Source organism: Jaculus jaculus, chromosome 4 (assembly GCF_020740685.1).
Source record: "Jaculus jaculus isolate mJacJac1 chromosome 4, mJacJac1.mat.Y.cur, whole genome shotgun sequence".
NCBI lineage: Eukaryota > Metazoa > Chordata > Mammalia > Rodentia > Dipodidae > Jaculus > Jaculus jaculus.
In genome coordinates, this window is record NC_059105.1 from 92,078,517 (window position 1) to 92,099,648 (window position 21,132).

Genomic DNA, 21,132 nt, shown 5'->3' on the forward strand with positions numbered 1-21,132 from the left:
TTTTGATAAGAGAGACCTACAAGGTTTCCTAAAAAGAAGACAGATTTCTGTCAGAGTACTTGATAACCCACCAAAGGTTAGTGGTAAGACCCAACTGCTGAAGACACCTTATGTGGTTGACATGTAAAATGGAATGGCATGGCTGGAAGCTGGAAGCTGGAAGAGAGTCAGTCCCCAGGAAGTCAGTTCATCTAGTGCCAGAAGGTGCTACATGGGCAACTGGGGGAAAATGACCAATATCTGTCCAAGCAACTCATGGTCTAACCTACTTAGCAGCAAGTAGCCTGTTGTGATGCCCACACAAGTGCAATAGTGGCACACAGCCATGGTGGGGAACCAACTGCTCTTGATTTGGCTAACTGATCCCCTCAATGGTATGGGACCCATAGCTGGAGCTGGGAAACAAGTCAGAACCATATCCAAACATAAGCCCACTCTCCATTATCAAGCCACCATCATCAATCATGGGCTACAAGAGGGCCTACACCTATTAAATCCTCTATTAAAAAAAAAAGTAAGGGTTATCTCATTTGTCCTGGTGCTAACTTACTCTCTGTTGGAGAATCTGCTTCTCTTTTTCAGATAGATGCAGATCCTAAGCAGAGAGCCACACCATCATACCTCAAAAGGGCCCCAGCTGAAACCAAGAAAAATTGGCAAAACAAGCAAGGGTGTTATTTTCCTGGTAAACCAGATACCAGAAGAAGGGTGAAGGAGATCAACACAGAGAAAAATCAACTCCTACCAAATCAGAGAGCCAGAGGCCCACAGGCCCCCAACACCTCATCACTGAAGCAGACCAAAAAGGAACCCAACATGGCTCAGGGAAATTTTGTGGATATGCAGAGACTTTTATCCTACCCATATCTGTGGGCTCACTCAACAATGCATGACCCATGTATCTCAACAAGGAGGGGCCAAGGGGAGGGGGTAGGTCACGGGTGAGCCTAATAATGGTACCAAACTGACTCTATTTGCTGAATACAAAACTAATTAATAAAGAAGTTAAAAAAAGAAAATAAAAACTGTACCTTGTACTAACTTATAGCTTCTACAAGCAGAATTATCCACCTCCACACAGTCTGCCCAAACCAGAGCTTTCTTATATTTTTTTTCTTAATTGTATTTATTTATTTGGCAAAGAAGCAGGTTTCCCCATGGCTTTTTCATAACTTCTTTAGGTTTGGTCAGCTCTTTCCTATCCCTCTTCTCCTTCATTCCCTCCTCCCTTCTTCTCCTTGTCCCCTCCCCTCTTCTCTATTTCCCTTGCCTGAGACTCACTTTAGTCTTCTACAGTATTCTGTCTTGCTGCTTACATATTTATTGTACCCTTCCCTTATGTTCCCATCCTCCTCCCATGGTTCCTTTCTAAGTCCCTGACCTCTACTGACTCGTACACAATATTGAGTTTATAAACATTTCAATGTGGATGATGGAGGTTGGCCAAAACAAGAACAAAAAAGTCATCAAAATAGAAGATTAAGTTAGAAAGAAGGAGTTCAGTGGAAGGGGAGAAGGGGAGGGGGAACAAAAGAAGGTATTAAGAGGGAATGATGATCAAATAAAATTATATTCAAGCATTAACACTGTCAATTAAAAATTAAAATTAGGGCTGGGAGATGGCTCAGCTGTTAAAAGCACTTTCTTGCAAAGCCTACCAGCCCTGGTTAATTCTCCAATGCCCACATAATGCCAGATTTGCATGTGTTTTCACTGAAGTAAATTTATATATGCCTAGAAAATAAAATAAAACCATATTATGTCAAAAGAAATATTTCCTTAAAGGTTTTTATTCTCACTTATCCTAGTGGGACAATTTCTTTTTTTTTTTTTTTTTACATTGACAGCAGTTTTATTTGTAATAGCCTGTAACTAGAAACATTCCAGACATCTTTCAGGGGGTGAATGATTAAGTAGACTGCAGTATGTCCCTACCACTGGATTGTACTTAGCAATAACAAGGAGAAAACTATTCATGCATTATATCCAAAAAGTCAGTCCCAAGAGGTTAGTTCATAGTATGTGGTACCGTGTACATGACATCTTTTGTTTTTTTTTGAAACATGGTTTCATGTAGTCTATGCTGGTCTCATGAATGCCATGCAGCTGGAACTGGCCTTGAACTCCTGATTTTCCTGCTTCCACTTCCTCAATGCTTGGGATTACACGTGTGGGCAATTTTTTTGAATGATTCCTGTTGAAGCTTCAAGGTTAATGAGTTAGTAGAAAGACACTCTATGTTAACAATTACCAAATCTGCCTTTCTCTGCCCTCTTCATGTAAATTCTAAGCGTGAATCTTTAAATATCTGTATGATGTGTAGCTGTTCTACTTACACTTACTTAATCTCCCATTTCAGCCAGATTAGTTTCCCCATCATATCTTTTTTTTAATTTTTATTTTATAGAAAGCGAGAGAGAAATAGTTAAGAGAGAGAGAGAGAAAGAGAGAATTGGTTCACCAGGGCCTCAGCCACAGCACTCAAAGAATATACTTTCCACTTGCCTCACCTTTGTGGGTCTGGGATTTGGTGAGTCAAACATGGGTCCTTAGGCTTCTCAGGCCAGCACCTTAACCACTATGACATCTCTCCAGCCCACCACATCATATCTTAATTATCTAGACTTATACTGAAGATAATTTCTTCATCTCTCTTATATCTAAATTGTACTATTTTGTGAGTTCTTCCAGAAAGCCATCTTTGACTACTGTACATTTTTCATTCCTATTTTTTCAGAACTTTGTAGAACAGCATCATTTGTCCTTCATCAACAAACGCTTTAGTACTTATGTGCATTTTATTCTGAATTGTTGTTTTAGTGTTAAGTATACTGTACTCTTTTGAAGGGAACTCATATTCTAACCTTTACAAACAGAAGTTCCTCAGCCTCAATTCTAGGTACACAAGAACCATTAGGGGAGAAACAGGATGGGCTCAACCTTACGTAATCAAACTTAATGCCATCAATATGATCAATATGGGGTTAACTGACATGATGAGATGATTTTTGAGGGGAGGCTTTGAGGTAGGGTCTCAGTCTAGGCCAGGCTGACCTGGAATTCACCATGTAGTCTTAGGGTGGCCTCGAACTCATAGTGATCCTCCTACCTTGGCCTCCCAAGTGCTGGGATTAAAGGCATGAACCACCACACGCAGCCCATGATGAGCTTCTTGATGAAGGTATCACATTATCCATACATTTTCCCCAATAACATATGTTTCACCTGAGCATAAATGTAATATGAGTGAACGACCAAGTAAATCCAAGTTAAGGAATGACCTGCAAAGCTGGGAAACTCATGAAGATTAAAGAAATGTTACAACTCATTACAGTGTACAATCTTTGATTACATCCCAGATTCTTTTTAAAAAATCTACTTTAAAAAAAGTTAGAAAAATTGAATTAATTTGAATATAGGGTGAATATTAGGAAGCAGAATTAGGTCAATATTAAATTTTCTGAATGTGATTATGAGATGGTGGTTATAAAGTAGAATATCCTTCAGTTCTATACATTTAGTGATATACCACATAATGATGTTCTAGCCTTTCTAACAAAGAATTAATGGATGTCAAAGCAAATATTTAAAGGTGAATTATGATACTATCTGCAACTTCTATAATAACATGTTAATTGGTAAATCAAACTTAAGCATAGATAAATATTCAATGAGCTATATGTGCATTTTTTAATTGCAGCATTGAAAATATTTTAGGAAAAAAGTGTGTTTGTTGGGCACATGATTCCTATTTGGGTGGATATTCAATAAATAGCTGTCAAATGACTAAAAGAATAACAGGTTTAACTTCTAACAGAATTGCTAAGGAGGCAGAGGTAGGAGGATCATTTGAGTTTGAGGTCACCCTAAGACTACATAGTGAATTCCAGGTCAGCCTAACCTAGAGCAAGACTCTACCTCAAAAAAAAAAAAAAAAAAAAGTTGTCAAGGTATGTTTAGGACTTGATATTACACAATGAAATCCAGGCCTTCATAAAACGGCTATATTTATTTCCTAAAAACCAATTATCAATTTTTCTTGCTAACTAGGCTCCACTCACCTACATAACACTTTTATTTGCTAAATAATATTTATTTTGACTTTGTAACTAGGTAACCTGGACAAGAGATGTTGAAAAATAGCTCCATGGTAATTTTTTGGGACAAATTTGCTATTTGTAAAAAAATAATGATACATTACACAAAACCTTAAAAGCACTACATATGCTTGAAATGTGGAATGGGAAAAATATTTGGCAATTCCTTCCCTCAGAGTGGAGTGAGAGGAAGATTCCTAACCCGATAGCCATATTAACATACTTGTTCCTCCTCCAGGACTGGTAAGGACCAGAGAAGGATGTGGGGCTTCCATGCTTTTATGGAGCGTGGCCACTGCAATGATTTTCCTCTTATGTATGCATAGCTTTGTGACATCTTCATCTGCCTTAACATCTTCTGCAGTTCTCTGCTTCACAGCAGCTCCAGGATCAAAATTAAATACCTGGAAAAAGCACAGCATTCATTTAGAATATGTCTGTGAAAACATTAACAAAAGATCTTCTTGTTTTTTTTTTCAAAAAGGTTAAGCCAAGAATGTGAATAAAACTTTCTCACAGTTTTATATCTAAGGAAAACAACTTCATATAATTTAATACTTCTGCTGAGCTCACAATTTTTAGTGGCATAATAAATAATGAAAATTATACTAACTCTAAAATAGCCAAAAAATGTGGAAGGACATAATATGGGATATTTCTAATTTTAGATACTTCTTGATGTTAAAATACTACAAAACATATGAAGCACAGTTTAAAAGAATAAAATGAAAAGCTATGATATTAACACATGCTTACTTTTCATTTCCTTCTGTTACTAGACTATCTTCATAGGTATGAAAATGTATTATCTGTTTAGAAAATCTTACTTATGCAAATCTTATTTTTAAAGTGTGACATACAAATAAAAAGGAAAAAGGTGTTTAATCTTTATTTAAAAATAGCACTGTAGTATAGACTCAGAGAATAATCTATTTCCATAGTAAATAATATTCCACCATTTTAAAATGATTTGCTTTACATTGTAAAGTAGTAAAACAGTTTCATATTTTTCCTATGAGGGTGGAGTTTTGTGATTGTAGTGAAAGATTTACCAACATCCATGCTAAGAGGAACACAGTAGATTTGAACAACTATACTAGTGAACAAAAATATTGTACTGTAAAACACTAACCATAGACAGAGCTCTAAGCAAAAGGTACAATGAAATATTTAATATGAATATAGGCTTGGCACCTTTCAAAATGAATCACATTAGTCCTTAAGTATTTCTATATGTATATATAAAAGATTACTAATAAAAGAACTGAAATGAATATATGATTAGAAAACTAATATAAAAATGAAATGCCAAATGAGAAAAGGAAATATATAAAATACCTAAATAATAAAAAAGAAAAAATTCTGTAGCTCTATTGTGAAATGGTTACCTTGGGAAGAATAAGAGGACATTCCAAGCCACACTTGCATGTTCCATCAGTAAGCAGGTATGTTTTAACCTGCTCCAAGCAAGATAACAAAGAACCACTGGGACTGTAAAAATAGTTTGAAAAAACATCAGGAAATAATTTTGATTGCACATATTATATGAAAAGGTGTAATTTATAGTCTTACTGTCCTTACAGGATATTTTTCCACTAGGGAAAGCATTTTCTTTGTCAATATTATGCTAGCTACTAAATTATAGCCTTTAATGCTATTCTTTCTTTTGAACCAAGATATTTCTCAGAAAAATACAGATTTTCATAGAAAATTCAACAAAAGTATTTTGAAAACCAAGGATGGACTAATGATGGGAAAAACACTATTCTTAAGTAAGGACAGAAATATGAAAGAAAGGAACAAGAAAACTACATAGAAGTAATTGCTATCAATCTTAAACTATAATATTTGCTTTTAAGACTCTTCAAAGAGAAAGTGAAATTTAGGAGCATGTCAAAGTTCCAACTAGACAGTTGGTAAATCTGAAAAGTTAGCACATACAGGATTTCCCTTATTTCTTGGAGTCTAAAACCAAGCTATTCCTGTGTGAAATAATGTTTTTCCTCTTGACCCCAATCTACCAGTGTGTTTCTTTGAAGGTAGATGAGTGTGGTCCAACTCAAAATTATACTAAGCAGCCAAGTTTTGCAGAGGGAGAGAGGAGTCAAGTAGAGCTGACAGAAGATAGAATATTTCTGACTTTTGAGATGGTCAAAAGGTACCTATAAGCTGTGGGGCTGGAAACTGGGCAGGTTCTTCCATCAGTAAAATCTTTACATAGTAATTAACTTCAGGTCTACTGATTAGGTCTTATTTTAGACAATAAATACAAGCCTGACTTTTACTTACAGTGGGGGTTATTTTAAAATTGACAGTTTACATTTTAGGACATTTTAACATTAACAGGTTGAATTTATAACTTAAATGAACATCATACTTAGATTTAATTTGAAAAATTAATTTGAAAAATCTTTCATTTATGATTATAAAACCCACTTATGCCCTTTGGTTAAATCCACCCTGAAACAATACTCTTATTTTGAACTTAGAAATGAACCATATTTTAAGTGCAATTCATAATTTGTTTATGAGCAAGTGACTTGGGCACAAAAGAAAACGCTCAATGTGGCCTCATGACCTACATAGGCTACTTTTTAGATGAGTTCTGCTATGACAGAGAGGGCAACAAGCTGCTTTTGGAAGTTTGATTAATTTAATGAGACAAAGGTGACAGGGCTGGAGAGATGGCTTAGCAGTTAAGTGCTTGCCTGTGAAGCCTAAGGACCCGGGTTTGAGGCTCGGTTCCCCAGGTCCCATGTTAGCCAGATGCACAAGGGGGCGCACGCGTCTGGAGTTCATTTGCAGAGGCTGGAAGCCTTGGCGCGCCCATTCTCTCTTTCTCCCTCTATCTGTCTTTCTCTCTGTGTCTGTTGCTCTCAAATAAATAAATAAAAAATTTAAAAAAATAGGTGACAAAAATATACTATTCATCTTTTCACAAGAACAATCAATGAATTTGAGGGAAAGAATCACTCAATATTTTCCTTCAAACAAAGTATATGGATAGACTCCTAGATGAATTTAATTGCAAAATTTAAACTGAAGTCAAGAATTCCTAAATCCCATTAAGAGTACATGAGATACTTTAAAAAATACTTTCAATTTTTTGTTAGATTCTTTCCTTCAGTTGTAGTTCTTTGATTAACTTGTGGGTAACAATTTGAAGAACAGTTACTAGTGTTAAAGTATAAATAAAGCTCAAAAGATTTGAAGCAGGTGGAAAGTCTCATGTTTGACTTAAATGCCATTGAAAGGCAGGGACAGCTGGGGGCCACCCTAAAAATGATAAGTAAACTACATTGAAGAGGAAGGAATAGAAGGTAGGCTAATGTTCAAGCAGTAATTTGATTAACTATAAAAAAATTCAGATCCATGCTGGCTTGCTATATTTAATTTGAAAGTGTCTTTTCTTACCTGTAAAAGTTAGTTCATGATAATAATAAAGCTGAATATATAAATTCAGATTTGGAGAACTACTAACTACTAACATACTAACTAACAGGAATATCAGGCAGTCAAGTTTCTACTGAAACTTTGGAACATCATGATAAGGGTAACTGACAGGTTCTTAGACCTTAACCTGGGTTTTGATTGTTTAACTTAATTTTTGCTCATAGCCATAATCCTTCCTAAGGATAAAACTGAAGTAAAGAACTTTTGAGTCACTTGTCCAGGCTTAACATAAATTTTCTCTTTATGAACTTGAACATGTATCATTGGTATCTTGTAATGTTATGCTAATGGCAAAGTATTCCTAGCAACTGTTGACTATGCTGGCAGTAAGCAGACTTTAAGAAGATTAACCCCCAAGTCACTGTCCATTTATTTACCATGAGAGCTTCACTTTCTCTACTCTTCTATCCTAGAACCACAGTTAACATCTTCAAATTACAGAAACAAGAAATTTATGTGACAAAGGAATTTCAACTGGAGTTAAATTTACTTGAAGAAAAATCTTACACACACACACAAATAGCCCCTTATCTGAACTGACTTTCTGAGATATGGCATGAAATCAATTGTGTTTATAAAACAAAAATATCTCAGTCATATAAATGTAGTTTTTTTTGTCTCTATAGGTATGTATAGTGTGTACACATGCAAGTATGCAGGTGTATATGTATGCATGTGCTAGGGGATGAAATCAATTGTTTTCCTCAGTAGTTATCCGCCCCGTTTTATTTATAAAAAAAATTTGAGAGAGAGTAAGGAAGGGGGGGAAGGGGGAAGGGAGGGAGGGAGAGAGAGAGAGAGAGAGAGAGAGAGAGAGGAAGAGAGAGAGGGAGAGAGAGAGGAGATAATGGGCAATGCGCATGGCAGGGTCTCCAGCCACTGCAAATGAACTCCAGATGTATGCACCACCTTGTGCATCTGGCTTATACAAGTCCTGGGAAATCAAACCTAGGTCCTTAGGTTTTGCAAGCAAGCACCTTAACCACTAATCCATCTCTCCAGCCCTCCACCCTATTTTTGAGACAGGGTCTCTTGTGGAATTCAGAGGTCCTAAAGTCAACCAAACTAGTGATCCAAAAAAAAAAAAAAAAAAAAAAGAAATTCCTCCAGACTCCACTTTCCCAGCACTAGGATTGCAGGCATGTACTTCTGAACCTGGCTTTTATTTGGGTATTTGGGATCCAAACTCAAGTCTTCATTCTTGTGTGGCAAGTGCTATGCCCACTGAGTCATCTCACAAATCCTTCTTTTGGGCTTTTATTTATTTTGTTAAATTTTTTTTGAGACAGGGTCTCAATGTAGCCCAGGTTGGCCTCAAAATCACTATATAGCTTATGCTGGTCTTGACCTCTTGATCTTCCTGTTTCTAGCTCCCAAGTACTGGGATGACAAGCATATTCTGCCATTTCTAGCAAATAAATTTATGCTTAAAAATTGCAGAATTCTGATGATGCTGGGATACAAAGCCATGCTGAAAGTAGTAGCATTTATTTAATGATGCAATGTAGTATCTTTTTTAAAAATTCTATTTTTCCTAGTTTTAAAAATTACATCACAAAGTAAGATTTATGATATTCAAATCTTTCATGTATTTGTTGAAAAACTACAAAGAAATACATTAGGCGCCGATTACTTAAAGCTCTAAAACTTCTTGGTAGCAGTTCATTTATTCCATCTACCTTTTTTTTTTAAAACCAGAAATCTGAGTCTCCAAACATTGCATTGCAACATTTTTGTTTTTACTGTTACATTCAAGAAAGTTCTTTAAAAACTGTTCCAAAAGTTCAAGGAAGCTATTTTTAGTTAAGACCAGGCATTAAAAAGTCCAATAACTAAAACTACATATGGATAGGTATATAGGTAACCTGAGTATCAGAAAAGCAAGTGGAAGCACACTGAAGACAGAGTGACACTGTCAGTGCTTTCCATTTTGCTGTTAGTGTGATTTTGTTGCTTGTCTGTCTCTTTTAAACATTTTCATTTTTTTCAAATCCTTATTACAGAGAATGAAAATGATACATTATGTAGGTAGATCCAAACAATGCATAAAAATTCTCTTTGGCAATCTAAGGCAATTGATGTTGCAAAACAATATAGAATAAAAATACTTGTGTAATTCTATCACAGAGTTCATTTGTTCAAATTTGCATCAGGTGCTGTCAGTCACAATATTTTGTTCCCTCAAAATGAAACAGTCTCCACCTCCTTAATCTTAAGGTTGCCAGCTTGGCAGTCTCACACATAACAGGTAAGAGCTCACCTGATGTAAAGTACTCCATTGTGATCCACGCGTCGTTGCCAACCCACAGGAACTTGTATTGCAGGAAGACCTCCTTCCTTGTCCCCTCCGTCACACTCTTTGCCTCCATTCATTTTCTGTGTCTGCTTGGGACGCTCCAAAGATATCAGCAGTAAGATGATATCCTTATAGTAAAGAGCATGATGGCCTTCAAAAATGGGCCAGTGCAGCACAGCTTTCCCCAGCCTGTACCAAGTGCATTGGGAAGCTTCAGCTCAGTTTGGAACTAAGTCCTTGAAATCTGCCATTGCGAAAATCAGTTTTCCATTATAACCTACATTAAATAACCAATATTTAATTCCTAGGCATGGTTTACATGGGCAAAAATGAGTATTTCCAACTAGGGAAGATCATAATTCACCTATGCTGGTACCTGTCTGAAGTGGGGGAGGGAGGAGTGTAGTCTTTACTTTGTCTTGAAACTTGAAGTTGGACTATAATAATCTCTACTCTTTAGAATTGGTCTTATTTTTACAGCATGAGTCAGTTAATACTTTCAGGTACTACCCGCATTTATAGGCCACATTCTTTAAACTTTCTCTTTATTTTCCAATATGAATCCACGGTGTTGTAGGTTGATTCATCTGAAGCTTTCATGACTTCAAAATTCCAATAATGTAGCCTGAAACATAAGTAAATATGTAAACTGTACATTTAATATAGAAACCTGAGAAGCTGCATAATTTTATAACAGAAATAAACTACTAGGTATACCCAATGATTTGGTGTTCTCTACCGTTAAAACCATACATCATACTAAACTTGCTTTCATCCAAATTGACCCACTTACTCTACATAAACCATTTTACTTGCTCTTTACTTCAACCAACTCCCTAACTCCCAGAGAAAGATTTGTAATTATGGTATATTAGACACACATACATGTGCATGCTAACATGAACACAAATACACACATACATACACAACACCTTCTACACAAAGTTTGGGAGAAAAGCCATGCATTAATTTATTTACTTTAACTCCTTCTGTGTATATAGTTTTTCTCCAAAACTTTTATAAATATAAAATAAATTGGAGAGAAATATTACAGTTAATAAAGCTGTACTCATCTTGATAATTCTCCCAGTTTTAGGTCCCTTGGTACATTCTTTAATGTGTGCTTCTTAAACTTCAGAAACTCTTGTACGGTTTCTTTTGAAAAACAGTAAAGTTTCTTTTGCTTCCAAGATTCTGATAATTTTTTCTTTTATAGAAATCTATCATGCAGTCATGGTTTCTTTTAATAGTTTTTATTGTAAAAAGTAGTGAACACTTTCTTGTGTTTTTCAGATTTAGCATTTTAATATTACTCCTTGTGGTGTATTGCACATCTTTCCCTCCTGTCTCCTGGAGACCCTTCTCATTTATGTGGTATCATTAAAGCCTGATATAACCAGGTTAAAACAGAAAAGATACTGTGATACCAAAACTATCTCCATCTCACTGATACCAGAGTTCCAGGACAGACCTTATATTTCAGACTTAATTTGTATTTATTTCACAAACAGTCCTGCAGTGATAATAATGAAAACCAAGCAGGGTGTGGTGGTGCATACCTCTGGTCCCAGCACTCAGGAGGCTGAGGTAGGAAGATTGCTGTGAGTTCGAGGCCAACTACGGGCTCCAGGGTGAGTTCCAGGCCAGCCTAAAGTGAGACCCTGACTCAAAAAAAAAAAAAAAAAAAAAATGGAGAGGATATGCCCATAAAAAAAGTTTTCTAAATGTCTATGCTTATCCCTGTTGATCCATGATACTCTCATTCCTGGCTAGAGATCTGGTTTTTAACAGATAGCAGAGAATAGGGGGGATACCAAAGACCCATCAGTACCACAAGGAAGAAAGCTGTTTGCCCCGTTCAAGAGGGGTCATCTGTATCACATCTGTCAGGGCCAGAAAACATTACAGAGGAAGTTGCAGATTATGCTAGCCTGAGGACCTCCTTCAGGGAGATGGTGGTAGCTATCCCCCAAGAGCCTCAAAACTTATCAAAACAGAAAATCAGAGGCTGCTGAAAGCTTAACACTAAAAGAGACATAACACACCCTCCAAGGCATAGAGAACAATGTGGAAGAAGCGGTGGAAAAAAATATAAGAACCACAGGGTGGGAAGATGTATTTTGAGGCACGGTTCCCCACCTCATAGAGACTGTTGTATTCCAATAGCCCCACTGAAGAGGGACCTCAATGACATGGGAGTGGGGGAGAGTGACATAAAAGCATAGCCTGATGGGAATGAGACCAATATGCAATAGTATGTTCATACATCAAAGCTCTCAACTAACAACAACAACAAAAGAAAATGAAATAAAAAGGGGGGTGGTTTTTGAGGAATAATACCTGAGATTATTCTTTGACCTCCATACATAAGGACACATATGCACACATGGGAATTTTCAAACAAAACTACACAGAAATCTGTACATAAAACAGTATCTTGTTTCTCACAAAAAATGGTAGCTCTAATATCTTTTGTATAAATCATGATATGTATGTAAGGACTCCTCTCTGGATTTTGTGTGCTATGCTGGGTCAGACCAGGCTGAATGTGATGGTTTATGCTGACTGTCAACAGGGTCTAGCATCACCTGCTAAGAACTATGTAGATTAGGTTAGCTTCTATGCAAGTCTGTGAGGAATTATCATGATTATATTAACTATGGTGGCAATATCCTTATCAACTGTGGACTACACGATTCTATAGGTGATGGTCCTGGAATATAAATATATACATACATACATATATACATATACACCTCTGCTTCCTTATGATGGACTATGACCAGGTGCCTCAGAATCTTGCTACCATGTGTTCCCAGCAATGATGGAGTGTGACTTGGACATGCAAACTCAAATAAACCTTTCCTCCCTTTAAAAGAAAAAAAGGAAGGTTGAAGTATGTTTTTGCACATTATGTGTGTTTTGAGGGATATGACTGATAAATGAATGTTTTAATTTTTTCTTGCTTTTTTTAAATGTGAAAATTATTCTCTGCAAATTGGCTTTGGATGACTCGAGTTGTGACTTTTCTTTTATTGCACTGACTTCTTCTGACCGCTCAATTTAAATCAGATGTTATCTCCTCAAGAAATTATGATATAAGGGTTGTCAAGATGGCTTAGTGGCTAAGGTGCTTGCCTGAGAAGCCTAAGGACTTAAGTTTGACTTCCCAGAACCAATGCATGTAAGCCAATGCACATGGTGATACATGCATCTGGAGTTTGTTTGCAGTGGCTAGAGGCCCTGGTGCATCCATTCTCCCTCTGACTCTCTCTGTCTCAACTAATTGACTGACTGACTAACTAACTAACTAACTAACTTCCTTCAAAAAAAAAAAAAGGTTTGAGATTGGATAACCCCGTTTTTACACCAGTTATTATTTCCACTTGGTTCTTGTCATTGCTGGATGGCCAGGCAACTTCTTCCAAAATACACATTTCAGATAATTCCTCTGTAAAAGACCTGAAACACATGTCAGGCTTCATCCCTTCAATCTACCACTAGCACAATTATATTTGTCTAATGCAAGTATATGAGGATATGATCCAAAGTACATCTTTCCTTCCATGAGAGCCAAGGTTGTCCCAGTTAGTGGTTAAGGCATTTGCCTGCAAAGCCAAAGGACCCAGGTTTGATTGATTCCCCAGTACCCACATAAGCCAGATGCACAAGGTGGCATATGTGTCTGACATTCCATTCGCAGTGGCTAGAGGAACTGGTGTGCCCATTCTTTCTCTCTCTTAAGTAAATAAATAAATTTATGAAAAAAGTTTTGTACTTTTAATTTGATAGTGCATACAAATTCCTAAATTATCCTTTCCCCAGCAACCTTAAACATCAAGTTAAAAAAAAATATAGGGCTGGAGAGATGGCTTAGCAGTTAAGCGCTTGGCTGTGCAGCCTAAGGACCCCAGTTCAAGGCTCGATTCTCCAGGACCCACGTTAGCCAGGTGCACAAGGGGGCACATGCATCTAGAGTTCATTTGCAGTGGCTGGAAGCCATGGCATGCCCATTCTTTTCCTCTCTCTCTACTTCTCTCTGTCACTCTCAAATAAGTAAATAAAAAAATTAAAAAAGTATATATATATTTGCTAGGTCTTTCTCAGGCTGACCTGGAACTCACTATATTGCCCAGGCTGGGCTCTAACACACAGTGATCTTCAGCCTCCTAAGTGCTAGGGTTACAAGGATGAGACACCATGCCTGACTTCTAGATTATTTGTTCTTTTTTTTTTTATTAATAATTTGACTTTTTCCTTTTTCTTGTGTTTTTTTTTTTTTTCAAGGTATGGTCCTGCTCTAGCCCAAGCTGGTCTGGAATTCACTACATAGTTTTAGGCTGTCCTTGAACTCATGGCAATTCTCCTACCTCTGCCTCTGGAGTGCTGGGATTAAAGGTGTGTGCCACAACAACCAGCTTCATTTCTTTATAAAAATGTTTTATTTGAGAAAGATAGAGGAAGAAGCAAAGGGGGGGGGGGAGATATGAATGGGTATGTCAGGGCCTCTAGCCACTGCAAACGAACTCGAGGCACATGTGCCACCTTATGCATTTGGCTTTATGTGGGTACTGGGAATCAAACCCAGGTTGTTAGGCTTTGAAGACAAGCACCTTAACTGCTGAGCCATCTTCCCAGCCCTGTTCTTAAAATTTTAAATGTATTTTTAGACATATAGAAAATACTATCTGTTTTTATCATATACAACATGGTTTTTTGAAGTTATTACATACATTATGGAATTAATTAACAAATATGCTACCTCACATAATTATCATTTTTGTATTGAGAACATAAAACAGTTAATGTCTATATTTTTTCAAAAATGAAATTTATCTTTATCAACTATAGTCACTTTTTTGCATAATATCTTCAAATTTCTTCCTCCCATCTAAATGTCATTAGGTACTTTCTGACTGACGTCCTTCCCTTTCTCCTGCCACTCCAACCTTTGACAACTGTTTACTTATGTCTATGAAGTCAATCATCTTTCTTAGAGTCCACATGAGTGAGATTTTCCAGTATTTGTCTTTATTATGATATTACTATGTGACTTGACATAATATCCTCCAGATTTTTCCATGTGGCTGCAAATAGCAGTATTTCATTCTTTGTAAAGGCTGAATTATATTCCATTGTGCATACATAACACATTTCCTTAATTCATTCATCTTCTAATATAAACTTAAGTTGATTCTATATCTGAGCTACAGTGAATAGTGCTACAATGAACATTCTATGGAATATCTCTTTAACACACTAATTTCATTTTTTTTTGGATATATATACCTCCTAGTGAGATTGCTGAGGCATAAGGCAATTCTGTGTCTTTGAGGACTCACATACATTTATCCTACACTAATTTACATTCCCACTAACACTGTGTAGGGTTCTCTTTTGTCTATATCTACCCTGGCATTTGGTATTGTTTGTTTTTCCAATAATTATACTCTGCTGGAGTGAAGTGTTATCTCATTTTTTATTTTTCTGGTGTGTAGACATCTTTTGAGACAGATTATTGCCCCTTTTAAGGTTGGATTATTTATTTATTTTGTTTAGCCATTGAGAAACTCATCCAAAGACATGATCTCTGAATATGTATAAATAATTAGGATTACTCAAATTCAATCAATCTACATCAAACATAATTATATGTAAAGGATAGCTATGGCCTAATAAAATACCTGTAAAATTTACCAAGAAACAAGAGTAAGAAGAGTGTGTTTTTATATAGATTTTGAAAAGAGGAGTCCATAAAGTATATAAGCTACAAGCAATACATGATCTGTTATTGAACTGACACATAAGAAACAAAATAAGTAAGTAGTAATATCTATAGCTGTTGTGAGGAATCACATGTGGTATCTTGTGGAGATTGCATTTAGCATGGGAATTACCACTCACTGGAATGCTGAGGGTGGTAGAGAAAGTGTAACCAAAGAAAACAGAACGTGGACATTTGGAAGCAAATTTTAAAATCACAAAATGAATCAAAAAGTATCTTAAAGGAAGTATTAATGAATAACAAAGCTTGCAGAAAATAAAAAAGTCCTGATATTATTATGTGATATGTTTAATATAATAAATATAGCATTATTTATTTAATTACATATATTATACATAATAAAAATAATACATATATATGTACATATATATCACTAGTTGTAAAATGAACTTTAAACCAACTCCCATCTATAAATGTATTTGCCTTGTATGTGGATTATAGATAATAATATAAGAAAATTGACAATATTTAAATCTAAAAATTTGACATGAAAACTTAAATTTCCTGCTTTACCTGAGAAACTAGACAATGTGGTAACACTACGTCAACATTCCTGCCCTGCCACAATTATCTGGAGCAGTGCAGAAGCTGCTCCTCTGGACAGGACTTGGATTTCCGGTTCACTGCAGTGGCCTCCTGCTTCATCCCACCAGTCTGGCCTCTGTAGGCATCTGGGTTTCCAACTTCTGGAATAGAAAGGATCTTGAGATAAGGCCTTCAGAACTCACAGCACCATTGATTAGAGGTACAACTCATTTTTATTCATCATTTATCCTATACTTCAGTTTCTTCAGAATAGCAAAAGGTAAGCAGACTGGCATGCTTTATTAGTAAGTGTAGGAGCAGTAGCAAACCACTTAAAATCCCAAGCACACAGGTAACCCCTCCCCCCACTGTCATTTTCTTGTTAATAAATCTGTGTTGGCCCTGAGATGGTAGTATTCTTGAGTTAGTAGATGTAACCCAAGTAACTCCAATCCTCTGCCTTCTTTCTTAGCACCACTGGTGGCAATATCATGTTACTGTTGTCTCAGGAATTCATCTTGGAATCAAAGAATTAATCATTATAAAAATATACAAAATGCCACTAATTATCTCCCATCCTGGATTTAAAAGATTATTTCTTTTAGAAAATAAGTAAACAAATTTCACAAGGTTTTTCATAGGGTCTATTTGATACCTTATAACTTTTACGGCATCTTTCCCCTGGCTTTCAGAGAGGCATTGCTTTAACCATTTTTGCGACATGGCTCTTTTCAGCCTTGGTAAAATAATCTGCTTAGTCATTTAATTTATTTTATTCTGTTCCCATAGCCACTGTACAACTTTCTAATTTTTTGGTGTATTTCATAAGCACTGTGATCTGGACAGCAGGTGTTAAGCATTTCAGTCACAGAAAACAAACAAACAAAAATAAGCAACCTGGCATGGATATTACATTTTTATAATTCTAGATTGTTTTAGACCAAAAAGTAAAAGCAAATTCCACATCCTGGACCACAGTTATTTTACAGGGTACTACTATACCTGTAGGTCTTCCTGATAGCCTAGTGAGTTTTTGTTTGTGTTTAGGTCCACTTTTCTTCAACAATGTTACTACTTTGAAACCAGAAATGATTTGGGGATATATAAGAACAAAAGAATGACAATATCCTTGAAGGCTTCTGTTCCTCAAGAGGGGCCAGGAGAGACAAAAGAGCAGCTGAAGGGAGGAAGGACCTAGGTTAAATGACTGTGTCAATAATCTTAACATACTAAAGGCACTCCCGACATCATATTTAATGACTTAAATATTTATGAGCACCAATTGTGTGAACAAGCACTGTGATGATCCCTGAAAACTGAAACATGAGGAGAACTCCTCCCACACTCAAGGAACTTACTGCACAGGCATTAAGGGAAGAGAGTAGGAAGTTGGGCAGTCAGGTTAACTTTGAATGGTACTGACTATGACAGAAGTAAGCATAGAATGCTAAATTAGCTTAGAGTTAATCGAAACTGTATGTGGTGGCTCACACCTTTAATCTCAGCACTCAGGAGTTAAAGAGGCAAAGAATACCAGGAAACCTGGAGTTTCACCAAATCCATGTAAAAAGATCTCCATTCCAGAAGATTAATATAAAAGATTTTATATCTGTTAATATTGCTTTGCAATATTGTCTTCCAGTCATGAAGTGGCCATGTTGTTCATGCCCTCATAGTGGCCAATGCTACCTATAAAAACCTGCATAATAGGAGGAAAACATGATGACATCAAAATAGACGAGACACTAATTAGAAAAAAGAAGGGATTCAGCAGAGGAAGTATGGGGGGGGCAAAGGGAAGGTGATAGGAGGGTATTGTGATCAGGGTATTGTCCATATGTCTGAAATTATCAATAAAAAGTTTAAGATGAGCCGGGTATGGTGCCGCATGCCTTTAATCCCAGCACTTGGGAAGTAGAGGTAAGAGGATTGCCATGAGTTTGAGGCCATCCTGAGATTACCTACTGAATTCCAGGTCAGCCTGGGCTATAGTGAGACACTACCTTGAAAACCAAAAAACAAAACAAAACAAAACAAAAAACATTTAAAATGATGTCTAAGTGGCTGGAGGGATGGCTTAGCAGTTAAAGTGTTTGCCTGCAAAGCCGAAGGACCCAGGTTCGATTCCCCAGGACCCACATTAGCTAGATGCACAAGGGGTGCACATGTCTGGAGTTTGTTTGCAGTGGCTGGAGGCCCTGGTACACCCATTCTTGCTCTTTCTCTTTCTCTGTCAGATGAATAAACAAATAAAAACAAAATATTTAAAATGATGTCTATAGTGCTGGTATTTTAGCCAAATGTCTGAATACTACTAAAGCTATGTTACTATCTTCTAGAAACCATGTTGAACACTTTATACATACAAATGTTATTAACTCATCTAGCTATACTTTACTACAGCCCTTTAAGGCTTCCTCTTTTTTTTTTTTTAATTCTAGAATTAGAACTAGTGCAGGAGAAATTAAGTAACTTTATCTTCTCTTGCCATGTCTGCTCATTTATAGTCCCTTTGCCTTTTCCTCTGTATTATCATTATCTAGCACACTTTATATTTTACTGCTTATCCTTCCGGTATTTATCTTCTATAAAAAGAAAGTAAACTCTGTGTGCACAGGGCATGTAGCAATCATTACAACATACATAAATTCTTGCTTCGGGCTGGAGAGATGGCTCAGCAATTAAGGGCACTTCAATGCAAGCAGAAAGGCCCAATGAAACCTGAGAGATGGTTTGAGTTTCATTCCCAGGACCCATATCAAACAGCTGGGTAGGGCCGTGCATTGTTAGTAACCCCAATCTTGTAATGGAGCAGAGACCAGAAAATCTCTGGAGCTCTGAAACAAAGAAAAACAGTAAAATCTGGGATCAGCAAGAGCATCTGCCTCACCCCATAGGGCTCAGTCATATCACTCCTGGGTATAATACCCTAAGGATTCCATACTCTATTGTCAAGATACTTACAAATTCATGTTTACTTTACCTCTATTTATGATAGTTAAGAACTATAAATGGCCTAGATGCAACAGGTAAAAGGATAATGAAAATGTGGATGGACTACTTTCCAGGCTCAGTACTTAGTCATCATGAGATAAGGGTTAGGATTGGTTCTACAGACTCAGTGGTAGAGCACTTGCATAGCATGCTGAAGACCCTGAGTACAATCACTAGCAACACACACACATGCATGCACACACAAACACACATATACACCCACCACCAAAGATAGAGAGTTATAAAGTATAGTCCTTGTTCTAAAGAACATTCAGGAAAAGAATAAGGTAGAAGCATGAGGAATTCCTAGGGCATAAAACAAGAAGAGTAATCTGTTCTTCTGCTTAAGAGTTATTTGTTCATTAATCTCCCTAAATTCTGTTTACACGTATGCCATACCAGTTCTTACACTCTACTTCAGTGTACATACATTCCTTGTTTATAGCTTATGTTTATAATTGCCAAATGTATTAATCAGATATATGATTTACAAGTAATGTGCTCTATCATGAATTCATTTTTCTCACCTTTCAGAATGAAATATAATCATAAGTAGAAGTTATTGTTACTAATATTTCAAACTACAGACTAGTTCACAAACATATAGAAGGTATGTAACCTCAGGTGTTTATCCAACCAAAACTGACTGGAGGTCGAATAGAATCCATTTTTCTTAAGGATTTCCTGATTTAACATATCATGGAAGGAGCAGTTAACTCAGAGTCAGAGAGTTTATTAGTACCTGCAATTTTCTAGTTATATGACTGAGCATGACACACTTAGATTGAGCTTTAATTTTTCAATTTGTAATAGATTGGACCAGATTACTGGTTTCCAATTATTTTATCAGTGTTTCCACTGAAAATGAGGTATAAAAAGGTTTACTGTCTATATTTATGGAAGTTGTCAATAAAAAGTTTAATAAAAAAGAACTTTCTCATATGTTAAACACAAAATGCTATTTGCCAGTAAAAAAATTATTTTAAAAGGCCAAATCATAATATTTCTTAGTTAAATTCATCAATAAGATGGAGTTATTTTGATTACTGTAATGCAAGACATCAAAGGATTTTCATGACAATTACCATTGGAAATCATCTTTGTTAATAATTTCTATATTCTTCTTGCCTTTATATCATTGATAGGAATCATATTACTATAGAGAACCTATTGTACATGGCAATAATTTTTTAAAATTGCTAATTTGATATTTTCTGCTACTAAAATTGTCCAGAAGCCTGAAGGAAAAGAAAACCTTGTTCCAAAATGGAATGATTGTATCCAGTCATTATTCAACTTTATGTTCGTGAATATAAAAATAGGCAAACTTAAATTAAGTAAAAAATTTCCTTTAATATAATATTTTATGAATAACTTGTCATTGCAACATTTTTGAGGAATGGTAAGGATTCATGGCAGACAGATGCTGACACATCTTGCATGCACTTACTCAATCTGATATACATAGGCTCTAACAGTATTCTTGTTCACTTAATTTCATTTGGGTATGTAATACTGGGTGTAAGCTTTTAAAAGGCAATAGTTGTGTGTGGTGGTGCACACCTTTAATCCCAGCACTTGGGAGGCAGAGATAGGAGGATCGCTGTAAATTCCGAGGCCACCCTGGACTACATAGTTAATTCCAGGTCACCCTAAGCCAGATTGAGACCCTACCTTAAAAAAAAAAAAGACAAACCATAAACTTAAAAACAAAAGAAATATTTATTCACATGAAAATTAGTAGGGAAGCTTCAGTCATCAGTTCATGAAAATATAGACTAGTAACCTAGCTTTTTGTTTTGTGATCTTGAAGGTTTTACAACTTGTTGTAGCACTGTTGGGTGTGCATGTTTATTTTTGATAGAGTTTTAAAATAGATTTTGGAAAATTTGAATGCTGTGTGTAATATTTGGAAATCCTATAAGAGTCTCCTGTGAACCGGACGTTCTTCCTGGTCCTATTATTTCTCTACAAGCTAGAAA

General features: G+C 36.2%; 1 protein-coding gene across 4 annotated transcripts in view; it reads right to left on the bottom strand.

The window, feature by feature from the left end:
- The window catches only part of Mbd5 (methyl-CpG binding domain protein 5), a 73,124-nt gene extending 56,811 nt beyond the window's left edge, over positions 1 to 16,313 (bottom strand). For all 4 annotated transcript variants that reach the window (XM_004651826.3, XM_045148098.1, XM_004651825.3 and 1 more), the window contains exons 1-4: positions 16,145 to 16,313; positions 9,811 to 10,471; positions 5,486 to 5,588; positions 4,321 to 4,501 (exon numbers count right to left, since the gene is read on the bottom strand). In XM_004651826.3, the coding sequence (XP_004651883.1) occupies positions 4,321 to 4,501; positions 5,486 to 5,588; positions 9,811 to 9,923 (397 nt within the window). In that variant the 5' untranslated portion in view covers positions 9,924 to 10,471; positions 16,145 to 16,313. The remainder of the gene's footprint in view (positions 1 to 4,320; positions 4,502 to 5,485; positions 5,589 to 9,810; positions 10,472 to 16,144) is intronic.
- Positions 16,314 to 21,132: the final 4,819 nt, after the last annotated feature.